Source organism: Phycodurus eques, chromosome 2, assembly GCF_024500275.1.
Source record: "Phycodurus eques isolate BA_2022a chromosome 2, UOR_Pequ_1.1, whole genome shotgun sequence".
Taxonomy (NCBI): domain Eukaryota; kingdom Metazoa; phylum Chordata; class Actinopteri; order Syngnathiformes; family Syngnathidae; genus Phycodurus; species Phycodurus eques.
This window is the reverse complement of record NC_084526.1, coordinates 37660046-37672807: the sequence shown is the minus strand read 5'-3', so window position 1 is coordinate 37672807 and position 12762 is coordinate 37660046. Positions and strand designations below refer to the sequence as shown.

The 12762-nt window shown below is 43.8% G+C and overlaps 1 protein-coding gene across 1 annotated transcript; it reads right to left on the bottom strand.

Moving 5' to 3' along the window:
- Positions 1-1591: 1591 nt before the first annotated feature.
- Positions 1592-12526, bottom strand: abhd17c (abhydrolase domain containing 17C, depalmitoylase). The gene is made up of 3 exons (XM_061670567.1): positions 11710-12526; positions 4941-5120; positions 1592-3740 (listed from the first exon to the last, which is right to left on the bottom strand). Exons 1-3 carry the CDS (start codon positions 12192-12194, stop codon positions 3518-3520), a joined length of 888 nt encoding a protein of 295 aa, XP_061526551.1. The 5' UTR covers positions 12195-12526; the 3' UTR covers positions 1592-3517.
- Positions 12527-12762: the final 236 nt, after the last annotated feature.

The window sequence follows — 12762 nt, the reverse complement described above, 5'->3', positions numbered from 1 at the left end:
GGATGTTCCAAACAGGTGTTTCATGAGCATTCCTCAACATTCTGTCTTTTTGGCCACCTGTCACATCTTTTTTGGAATGTGTTGCAGCCATAAAATTCTAAGTTAATGATTATTTGCGAAAAACAATCAAGTTTATCAGTTTGAACATTATATATCTTGTCTTTGTCAAGTATTCAATTAAATATAGGTTGAACATGATTTGCAAATCATTGTATTCTGTTTTTATTTATGTTTAACACAATGCCCCAACTTCATTGGAATTGGGGTTGTTGATCATGAAATCCAATCTTGGTTTTAATCTGGATCAAACCCTCAATTTGTGTTGTGCAGCTATAAACTCAATCAAATGCTTCTTGTAGCTGCAGCTGCAATCAGGATGAATTTTGGACTGTTCCTCTTTACAAAACCTAGGCCTCTTGAGGTCATGCCACAACATCTCAATTGGGTTGAGGTCAGGACTTTGAGTGGGCCACTCCAAAAAAAACTTCTTTTCTTGTTCTGAAGCCATTCTGTTGTTGATATGCTTCTGTGTTTTGGATCAGTGTCCTGTTGCAACACCCCTTCTCATTTGAGTTTTAATTGTTGCACAGATGGCCTCAAGTTTTTCCAAAATATCTTCAACTTTTGAATTCATTTTTCCATTGATGATAGCCAGCTGTCCTGGCCCTGAGGGAATGAAGCACGCCCATACCATGATGCTCCCTCCACCATGCTTCACAGTTGGGATAACACATTGGTGTGCCGTGCCATTTTTCTTCCACACATGGCATTGCGTATTCCTCCCAAACAATTCAACTCTGGTTTCATCTGTCCACAGAATATTTTACCAGTAGTGCTGTAGAACATCCAAGTACCCTTTATTACCCTTTTTTTAGAGCATATCTAAGTCCACTTTAGCAAATTGTAAATGTGCAGCAATGTTTTATTTAATTTTTTTAGAGAGAGCAATGGCTTCCTCCTTGGTGTTCTTCTATGAACCCCAATTTTGTTTAATGTTTCACATTTGGTAAATTTGTTAAGAGATGTTGGCATGTGCCAGTAATTTCTGTAAGACTTTAGCTCTTGCGGTCATCTTTACAGAACAGCCAGAGAAGCAAAAGTGTTGAACTTTATCCATTTATCATCAATTTGTTTAACCATGGACTGATGATAATCAATATAGATACTAAAAATATACTTTTTTAACCTTTCCCAGCTTCATAAAAGTCAACAAATGTTAACTGTACATCTGAGAGATCTTTTGAGCAAGGCATGGTACACATTCGGCACTGCTTCTTGACAGGAGAAAATTCTAACATGGGATGTGTATTCCAGTAGCCAGAACAGGTTGAACCCACACCTCCAATCTTGTCTCATTGATTGGACTCCAGGTTGGCTCACACCTATAATTAGCTCTTGGAGAATCCATAGCCTAGAGGTTCACCTTTTTTTCCCCATCCTGTGAATGTCTATTTTCAATAAAAATACAGAATTGTTTGTGTAGTATTAGTTTAAGAAGACTGTTTATTCTTGTGATTTAGATGAAGATCAGATGACATTTCATGACCATTTTATGCATAAATTCAAGAAATTTCCAAGGGGTCACCTTTTTCTTTCCACTGTAGATCAACAAGTTTCAGTGCCATGTCATAAGGTGAGGCCATGTTTTTCCATAATTATGCAGTAGGTTAACGTTAAGTCCTTTAAACAAAATCTTAAAAACACAGTGAAACATGCATTAATTCATTTTCTTGCAGTCTTTATTCTTTAAGCATTTAAACATACATTGTGTGTTGCTTTTTTGCAACAATTTCAAAACAATGTTTAAGGCATATTATTACCAAAATCTGCTTTCTAGTGCCATTTTGCTCTATACTTGCATAAATGATTCCAGTGTCAGTGAGACTAGGCAGCACATTGTACATATTAGTATTGATGAGTGACTTTATAGAACATCAATCTAGCAACATTTAAAATAGTAATTATAGAAATATCAAGCATCAAAACAGCCACCAAAACTAAAGTGGGGCCTTCCAAACCATTCAAAAGAGCCACCAAAAAAGGCTAGCCAATGACATACCACGAATATAATGACAAATCACTTCACAATCAAATTACTACCCCTCAAACATTACCCCTCTCATTTCTACATTTTCAACAATATACTTCATGCTCAGTGTTCGACTTTTGAGTTGCGTGTCATTTTAGTTTTTAGTTTTGTATGCCCTTTTCTTCCATAGCAAAAAGAAAGGGAAAATAATTTTAAACGCTGTCAGTAAAAATGACCACCTAAACAAGAAGTAATTAAGCTGCTTAAGTTTTGTTCTCATTTCTTTAGAGTGTGATCCAAAAAGAAACTGCAAACCTCCACAGGGGCTCAGCAAGCAATATATTTTTTAAGGACAGTACAGTTGGACTAATGTCTATCCAATGGGAGTATGGGACTCATCCTGACAAGGATGGTGGTGGACAAGCTTAAATCCGAGGTTCCGTAGCTTACAAATATTTCATTGTTTTCCCCAGCTTTCACAGTGTTTGACTGACTGAATCTCAAACAAAAAACAGCAGCATGTATAAGTCCTCTGATACATCGCTAGAGCCGCCCTGTAGGCAAAAAGGTTTCTGGGAACTGTCTGAGTTTAAGGTTTATTTGGAGTGTAAAGGTAGAAGAGGTACACCCAAAAAGTGACAACATTGTGTTTGACATAGACCACACATTACAGTTCAGTAAAAGATAAATCTGAAGAAACACATGATCTCTGGTTAGCAAAAGAATACCCTGATATTGCTATTTCTATTTTGTTGAGGCAAGCGTCCATATTTCTCAACGTGTGTTGCAATGTTGTTGAGCAACTTGTTTGTTAACATACAGCATCTGTATGCACCTTCTTCTTGGACCGGAGGGTAGCAGTCATTAGGGCTACAAAGACCACAACTATAAAAGTAGTATAAAATGTAGTAGATGCCTGTGATTTAGAAAATAAAAAATAAAAATTCTCATACAATAAAGAAAAAACTGGAATGCTTGAAGAAGAGCAGAGAAATCTAATTCCTGAAGGTAGATGCACAATAAAAGTGCCTTTGTTTGATCAGCCCTGAAAATAAAACCCAGGAATACAGAAAATGTAAAAACTTGAATTGTCACTTGAGGTGGAAAAATGATTTTTTTCCCCCGTCCTAGTATAAAATATATGAATCAAGTTTGAGCATGTCAGACTCTCAGCAGGCAGGCATCCCAGTATGAACTGATAAGAATAAGTAAATGTGACAGGCTAGAGTTCTTAGTTCAACAAAAAAATTGATAAGGTGTGTGCGGACCAAGGACATTGAGCTGGAGAGTACACCTTTCATTACATCCCTAAAGTGTCTCCAAAGACATGGGAATGTCATGTGATATGTTTACTACAGTGCTGTCTCTATTTGGGGATGAAGTTAGGAGCTTATAAGGAGAAGATGTCAGGATACATGTTGCAAGAAACAGCAGCCCTGACAGAAGACTGTCGAGTTGAACCCTGGCCTGTGTGTGCTGGGCCCCAACTCAGGAGGACGTGTGAAGCTCAAAGGAAATGAACTGCTTGAGTCTCTCCAGGTATTGTGCATAGAGCTCAATGTCATTGTGGCCTGCTCCTTCCACCCAGAGGGGCTCGACGGCAAGGGGGCAGCGCTCATACATGGCTAAGCCATGGGAGAAGTCAATCACTTCATCCTCTGTACCGTGGATCACCAACACTGGGGATGCCACCTTGGACACCTTGTCAATACTATGGAGAGCAAAGAGACAGAGATTGTTGGTTAGAATCGGGATCTTTAGCACACATGAGCCTTTCTATATTTTTTGTGACCACTTGAGAAAAAATATATATTGTTAAAATTCCAATGTTTGAGTTTTATAAATTTATTTGGACCCTCTGCATTACATATCATTTGCCAGCAAAGCTGATTTCTTCTCCCAGACATTTTTAGAACCGTTAAAAAAAAAATGACGTCACTAAACAGGGCCTCTCACTGAGTTGGCAATGAATTCAATTACTTGCCTTAATTTCAAATTTTCTCTTTTTGCAGTATGGCTGATGCAATTTGAATGGTCTTTTAAATTAGCCAACTCATTCCATCTATGTTCAAAATAATTTTTTGTTAAAACCATTTTTGGTGTACATGCTGCCTAGCGGCACGGTGGACGACGGGTTACCAGATCTGCCTCACAGTTCTGAGGATCGGGGTTCAAATCCGCCCTGATGTGTGTGGAGCTTGTATGTTCTCCCCGTGTTTGCGTGGGTTTTCTGCAGGTACTCCGGTTTCCTCCCACATCCCAAAAACATGCGTGGTAGGTTGATTGAAGACTCTAAATTGCCCATAGGTGTGAATGTGAGTGTGAATGATTGATTGTTATATGTGGCCTGGGATTGGCTGGCAACCAGTTCAGGGTGTACCACGCCTCTCGCCCAAAGATAGCTGGGATAGGCTCCAGCACGCCCGCGACCCTAGTGAGGATAAGCAGTATGGAAAATGGATGGATGGCTGTTGAGTGCATTATGGACAGCATAATATAGTGTCACGGAGTGACAGGTTTGTCAGAGACAGATTACTGATGAAGTACGTTATATCTTGGACACTATTCAAGGTGTCAGCATTATACATTATATGCCTGCTGGTTCGTTGATGTTTGAAGAACACAATTTAGTTGTAAAGGTCTGCCTATTCAATTACTGAATGTATTTTCCAAGACCCTAATTCTGAAAAACATTCAAGGGATGTCACCGAGTAACATTTTAAGAAAAATATATTTCTAAGCTTTGTAGCAGCCTGGAAAACAATTTGGGTGGAAAAATAACTTTTGCAATGTGGGAAGTATTAAGTATGATTTATTGCGAGATACTTTAATTCCAGTCCACTCAACAACTTGAGAGGCCAGATGTGTATGTGCGTACACGAGCTCACGTGGGTGTGTGAGAGAGACTCGCCTGGGGAAAGCATCAAAGCAGTAGGTCTTGCGCGTGTTAGGGAAAGCCACTCGAAGCCCCGACATGAGTGGCGAGTGCAGGATGATGGCTGCACATTCATAGCGAGCAGCGAGGTCAATGGTAGGCACAGTGCCAATACTCTGACCATAGAGGATGATGTTCTCTGGTGTTACCCCATACCTGTGTTGACAAAGCAGAGACTAAGAACATTCAATTAAATCTCATCAAGAAATAAAGATGCATGCATTGAAAGAGTACCTAATAGGGCTGCACGATATTGGAAAAAAAATGACATTGCAATTTTTTTTTAAACCTACGATATACATTGCTTTGTGAAATAATACAGGATCAGTGTTGGGAAAGTTCAGTTTATACGCGAACAAGTTCAAAGTTCACTTCACCTTTCCAAAAAATGAACGAGTTCATAGTCCTCAACCCCCCACCCTCCAATATGTTACTGATGAGCTTTTAGCTTCTCAACACTGGCATTTCATTTTCTCGTTGTTGGCACCCATTCACCACACTAGTAGCCAGCTGCAGCTTTCACCTTACAATCTCAAAAACTCAAGGAAAAACCTGTTGCTTGAATGGTCTTTTCTTTTTCTTTTTAAATGAGCAATACAAAAAAAAAAAACAGGACTTTTGTCCATGTGTAAACAAAAACACGCAACACAATATGACAGGAATGACGGTAAGAGGACATTGATAAATTTGCATTCCTCGCAGCTCTGGCTGACTATATTAAAAAAATAAATATATATATATATATATATATATATATATATATATATACCATTTTGGAGAAAATTTAAGACTTAAGTGCGCCTTATGGTCGTGAAAATACGGGAAATAAAATTTTCCCATCTGTTTTTGACGTCTGAGTAAATTAAACAATGCAAGTAAAATCCCTCCCCCTCCACACACACACACACACACACACACACACACACACAATAGAAGTGTTTTTCTGTAGCTATTTTTGTGGTGTTGGTATTCCAATTTCAAAAGAGGTTTAATTTCATGGTGAGTGCGTGTCCAGTTGCCTCTCATCAACTGGCTGAATGAGAATTTACCCAGACTTAGCAACAGGACTTTTAGGTAGATTTCTAAATCCAGAAAAAAAAAATATATTTTTCCATTTAGCTGTGCTGGATTTTGGGCACGTAAATTTAGTGGTGGTCCATCAAAATCTTGTTTTCTCATTGTTTTGCGCAAGGTAATACATAGCAAGAAAATGTAGGGCGATTTGTGACATTAAAAGTGGCATGAAATCCATAATCCATAATCCGATTCTTACAAACTATGTTTTATTTTATTTCACACCTCGATTTGGATATATGGGTGTTTAATTTATTACGGGCCTTTTTGTTTCCATCCATCCATCCATCCATTTTCTGAGCCGCTTCTCCTCACTAGGGTCGCGGGCGTGCTGGAGCCTATCCCAGCTGTCATCGGGCAGGAGGCGGTGTACACCCTGAACTGGTTGCCAGCCAATCGCAGGGCACATACAAACAAACAATCATTCGCACTCACAGTCACACCTACGGGCAATTTAGAGTCTCCAATTAATGCATGTTTTTGGGATGTGGGAGGAAACCGGCGTGCCCGGAGAAAACCCACGCAGGCACGGGGAGAACATGCAAACTTCACACAGGCAGGGCCAGGGATTGAACTGTGAGGCTGACGCTCTAACCAGTCGGCCACCGTGCCGCCCCCTTTTTGTTTCCTTGATGTAAAATTTAAAGAATAGGAGAAAAAAAAATAATAATAATAATAATAATGAGTTGTCTAAAATTTCATGTTAATATTAGTATATTTTGACATTTTGTGAGCAGTTTTATTGTGGTATTTTATAGTTTTCACCCTGTCCCTAACACAGGGTTTGGATATATGAAGCTCTATCTTTCTACTAAAAAAAGGCTAAAATGGTGTAACTTTTACCATAAATTCCTTAAAATATAACAGAATTAATGATTTCTCATCATATGTACAAAACATTTAAAATTCAGTTTTTTATTTTGACTCAAATATGTCTGTCCCTGATAGTGGCTGTCATTACCGCCTCACAAGAGAGGGCCGGAGCTGTCAACTGATCACCACCTGGTGGTGAGTTGGCTCCGATGGTGGGGGAAGATGCCGGTCCGACGTGGCAGGCCCAAACGTATTGTGAGGGTCTGCTGGGAAAGTCTGGCGGAATCCGCTGTCAGAAGGAGTTTCAACTCCCACCTCCGACAGAACTTTTCTCATGTTCCGGGGGAGACGGGGGAAATCGAGTCCGAGTGGACCATTGCTGAGGCGGCCGACCGGAGCTGTGGCCGTAAGGTGGCGGCAATCCCTGAACCCGTTGGTGGACACCAACGGTGAGGGATGCCGTCAAGCTGAAGAAGGAGTCCTATCGGTCCTTTGTGGCCTGTGCGACTCCTGACGCAGCTGATGGGTACCGGCTAGCCAAGCGGAATGCAGCTTTGGTGGTCCCTGAAGCAAAAACTCGGGCATGGGAGGAGTTCGGTAAGGCCATGGAGAAAGACTTCCGGACAGCTTCGAGGAAATTGTGGTCCACTATCCGGCGTCTCAGGAGGGGGAAGCAGTGCACCATCAACACTGTGTATATATTGGGGATTGTGGCGCTGCTGACCTCGACTCGGGACGTTGTGAGCCAGTGGGGAGAATACTTCAAAGACCTCCTCAATTCCACCGACACGCCTTCCCATGAGGGAGCAGAGTCTGGGTTCTCTGAGGCGGGCTCTCCTTTCTCTGGGGTTGAGGTCACAGAGGTGGTTAACAAGCTCCTCGGTTGCAAAGCCGCACGGGTGGATGAGAGTCGCCCGGAGTTCCTCAAGGATCTCCTTTTTAAGAAGGGTCACCAGAGGGTGTGTTCCAACTACAGGGGGATCACACGCCTCAGCCTCCCTGATAAAGTCTATTCAGGGGTGCTGGAGACGAGGGTCCGTCGGGAAGTTGAATCTCAGATTCAGGAGGAGCAGTGTGGCTTTCGTCCTGGCCGTGGAACAGTGGACCAGCTCTTCAGCCTTGGCAGGGTCCTCGAGGATGCATGGGAGTTCGCCCAGCCAGTCTACATGTGTTTTGTGGACTTGGAGAAGGCGTTCGACCGTGTCCCTCGGGAGTATGGGGTATCGAACCCCCTGATACGGGCTGTTCGGTCCCTGTACGACTGGAGTCAGAGTTTGGTCCGCATATCCGGCAGTAAGTCGGACTCGTTTCCGGTGAGGGTTGGACTCCGCCAATGCTGTCCTTTGTCACCAATTCTGTTCATAACTTTTATGGACAGAATTTCTAGGTGCAGCCGAGGAATAGAAGGGGTCTGGTTTGGTGGCCTCAGTATTGCATCTCTGCTTCTTGCAGATGATGTGGTTCTGTTGGCTTCATCAAGCCGTGACCTCCAACTCTCACTGGAGCAGTTCGCAGCTGAGTGAAACAGCTGGGATGAAAATCAGCACCTCCAAATCTGAGAATATGGTCCTCAGTCAGAAAAGGGTGGCGTGCCCTCTCCAGGTCGGGGATGAGATCCTGCCCCAAGTGGAGGAGTTCAAGTATCATGGGGTCTTGTTCACGAGTGAGGGAAGAATGGAACGGGAGAGCGACAGGCGGATCGGTGCAGCGTCTGCAGTGATGCGGACTTTGTATCGGTCCGTTGTGGTAAAGAAGGAGCTAAGCCGAAAGGCGAAGCTCTCAATTTCCCGGATGATCTATGTTCCTACCCTCACCTATGATCAAGAGCTGTGGGTCGTCATCGAAAGAACAAGATCCCGGACACAAGCGGCCGAAATGAGTTTCCTCCGCGGGGTGTCCGGGATCTCCCTTAGAAATAGGGTGAGAAGCTCGGTCATCTGGGAGGATTTCAGAGTAGAGCCGCTGCTCCTCCACCTCGAGAGGAGCCTGATGAGGTGGCTGGGGCATCTGATTCGGATGCCTCCCGGACGCCTCCCTGGTGAGGTGTTCCGGGCACGTCCCACCGGGAGGAGACCCCGGGGACGGCCCAGGACACGCTGGAGAGACTTCATCCTTCGGCTGACCTGGGAACGCCTCGGGATCCCCCCGGAAGAGCTCAATGAAGTGGCTGAGGAGAGGGAAGTCTGGACGTCCCTGCTAAAGCTACTGCCCCCGCGACCCGACCTCGGATAAGCGGGAGAAAATGGATGGATGTATGGATGTATGACATGTTTTTTAGTTTTTTATGTTTGTTTTTTTCAACATTTCCTAGTTATGTTATATAATTCCAATTGGCATTCGCGTCATATCATTTTTTTTTTTTTTCAAGGAACCTAAACCTAACTATGATTTGTTCTACAAGCAGCACCACGTAGGCTATATTTGCATAAAAAAATTACCAACCAGGGATATTATTATAGAAAAGCATCTATTACCACCTTTCCTTTCTCCCTGTGTTGTTACAGCTCATGAATATTTGTGGAAATGTCAGTTAACAGTTTTCAGTCAATGCAATTAAGGCTGCCCTTTGTCGCCGATTCTGTTCATAACTTTTATGGACAGAATTTCTAGGCGCAGCCAAGGCGTAGAGGGGGTCCGGTTTGGTGGCCTCAGTATTGCATCTGTTGGCTTCATCAAGCCGTGAGCTCCAACTCTCACTGGAGCAGTTCGCAGCTGAGTGTGAAGCGGCTGGGATGAGAATCAGCACCTCCAAATCTGAGACCATGGTCCTCAGTCGGAAAAGGGTGGCATGCCCTCTCCAGGTCGGGGCTGAGATCCTGCCCCAAGTGGAGGAGTTCAAGTATCTTGGGGTCTTGTTCACGAGTGAGGGAAGAATGGAACGGGAGAGCGACAGGCGGATCGGTGCAGCGTCTGCAGTGATGCAGACTTTGTATCGGTCCGTTGTGGTAAAGAAGGAGCTAAGCCGAAAGGCGAAGCTCTCAATTTACCGGTCGATCTATGTTCCTACCCTCACCTATGGTCACGAGCTGTGGGTCGTCATCGAAAGAACAAGATCCCGGATACAAGCGGCCGAAATTAGTTTCCTCCGCGGGGTGTCCGGGATCTCCCTTAGAAATAGGGTGAGAAGCTCGGTCATCTGGGAGGATTTCAGAGTAGAGCCGCTGCTCCTCCACCTCGAGAGGAGCCTGATGAGGTGGCTGGGGCATCTGATTCGGATGCCTCCCGGATGCCTCCCTGGTGAGGTGTTCCGGGCACGTCCCACTGGGAGGAGACCCCGGAGACGACCGAGGACACGCTGGAGAGACTACATCTTTCTGCTGGCCTGGGAACACCTCAGGATTCCCCGGAAGAGCTGGATGAAGTGGCTGGGGAGAGGGAAGTCTGGGCGTCCCTGCTAAAGCTATTGCCCCCTAGACCCGACCTCGGATAAGTGGTAGAAAATGGATGGATGGATGTCTGTCCCTTATAGTTGCTGTCATTCCCGCCACATCGACCGTTTTCAGATCAATTAAGTTTGTTCAAAATCTGATCCTTTAACTCCCTGTGTCATTTTGTCTTGTCAGTCGAGCACATGCTAGGGCAGACAGAAGTCAGACATTTTGATAACCGGAAGAGAAATTTCTTTTCTCATTTGTACCCTTAAGTCACAACATTTTTATTGCATGTCATTACCAAACGACTTGTAGTGTTAATGTTTTAATATTTTCCTGTAAAAACGTGATTATCATATAAAAATGTTGTACAGGACTAGCTAGCTAAAAGAAAAATTTAAGCTAACTCTACCAACAAAGCACAGTTCGCTAAAGAACAAGATCCCGGATACAAACGGCCGAAATGAGTTTCCTCTGCGGGGTGTCCGGGATCTCCCTTAGAAATAGGGTGAGAAGTTCGGTCATCCGGGAGGATTTCAGAGTAGAGCCGCTGCTCCTCCACATCGAGAGGAGCCAGATGAGGTGGCTGGGGCATCTGATTCGGATGCCTCCCGGACGCCTCCCTGGTGAAGTGTTCCGGGCACGTCCCACTGGGAGGAGACCCCGGAGACGACCCAGGATACGCTGGAGAGACTACATCCTTCTGCTGGCCTGGGAACACCTCAGGATCCCCCGGAAGAGCTGGATGAAGTGGCTGGGGAGAGGGAAGTCTGGGCGTCCCTGCTAAAGCTATTGCCCCCGCGACCCAACCTCGGATAAGTGGTAGAAAATGGATGAATGGATGGATGGATGTCTGTCCCTTATAGTTGCTGTCATTACCACCACATCGACCGTTTTCAGATCAATGAAGTTTATTCAAAATCTGATCCTTTAATTCCCTGTGTCATTTTGTCTTGTCAGTCGAGCACATGCTAGGGCAGACAGAAGTCAGACATTTTGATAACCGGAAAATGATTTTTTTTCCTCATTTGTACCTTTAAGTCACAATATTTTTATTGCATCTCATTACCAAACGACTTGTAGTGTTAATATGTTTAAATATTTTCCTGTAAAAACTTGATAATCATAAAATGTTGTACAGGACTAGCTAGCTAAAAGAAACATTTCAGCTAACTCTACCAGCAAAGCACAGTTCGCTAAAAACTTTGAAATGTCATTACAATCACGTCATTACATGCACGTGCAGTGTGGTGATGATGACAGAAACGAAAATCAAAAGTACTCGAAATCAAATAAACACCCATATCCTGAAAATTTTAGTAACATACCTAGTAGTGTATCAATTCATACTGCAATTCCTTTTGCAATAACTTGTCTAGTTCTAGCTATAATAAAATAAGGGGAGGGACAGCTACATTGTGAAATACATAAACAGGCAAAGATATGTGAGATAACTTCCCGAATTTACTTGCATGGTTCCAACTCACTTGTTCCGCAGGACCTGCCAGGCCGCCTCGATATCCGCATACATATTCTTCTCAGAGGGCTTGCCGGTACTGACTCCATAGCCCGAGTAGTCGTAAGAAAACACGTTGCAGTTGATCCTGGAGCCTAAGCCGATGTAAAAACTGCACATCTGTCCCAAGTCCACAGCGTTTCCATGGGAAAAGAGTAGAGTGTAGCGGCTGTTGGGCGCGCAACGCACAAACATGGTTTGTACCCGGTTACCGCGACTGCTTCTGGTGCTAAATACCTCCACCACATCGAGTTCACGCTGAGAGTACTGCCAGTCCGCCCGTTCGGTTAAATGCAAGCTCGTTCCTCCATTAGCATCGGTATGGACCGAGTACGTGGGCTCCGGTGGAAGGAAAGCTAGTTTTGCCGCGATGCGACTGGGACAGGGCGGACAACAGAATAGCCAGCATAGTTCTCTGAAAGAAAACCCATTCATCCTTGGTCCCTGTTCGGGCATTTAGACGCGGAATAACCCGCACAGCTTTGATAGGTCAACAACTGCCTAATTGTGGGCCATTTAAAAAAAAAAAAAAAAAGGTGACAGGTGGCGGCTCGGGACTCCACGTTGGAGGAGCTAACGCACTAGCAGTTCAACCAACCTCTCTTGGCGTAGGTCGACGACTCACTAAAGCGTAAAAATGAACATTCTTCAAACAAAACGGAAGAAACAGTGTAGTATATCTTCTCCCCCAATATTTATTTGTACTAACTGCATATGTTCCATTCTGGTTGACATTAGTACGGAGAATCCTCTATCCTGAAGACAACCTTGTTTTCCGGTTTGACCGGATATCCTGTCTGCTTGGCAAGCGTATTGAAAATCCTTGCAATTATTTGTCCACTCAAAGCAGTAAACCGCAACGCCAAAACTACATTGAATTTACTAGGGGCTATTGTACATATTGATTCACTGTATTTATGTATCCACGGTATTTATTAATTGTATTCCCATTTCCATTCTAAAGCCTGACCAGAGACTAAGATTATTTCAAGTCAGCACATGATGTGGCCTTTACATTGACGCA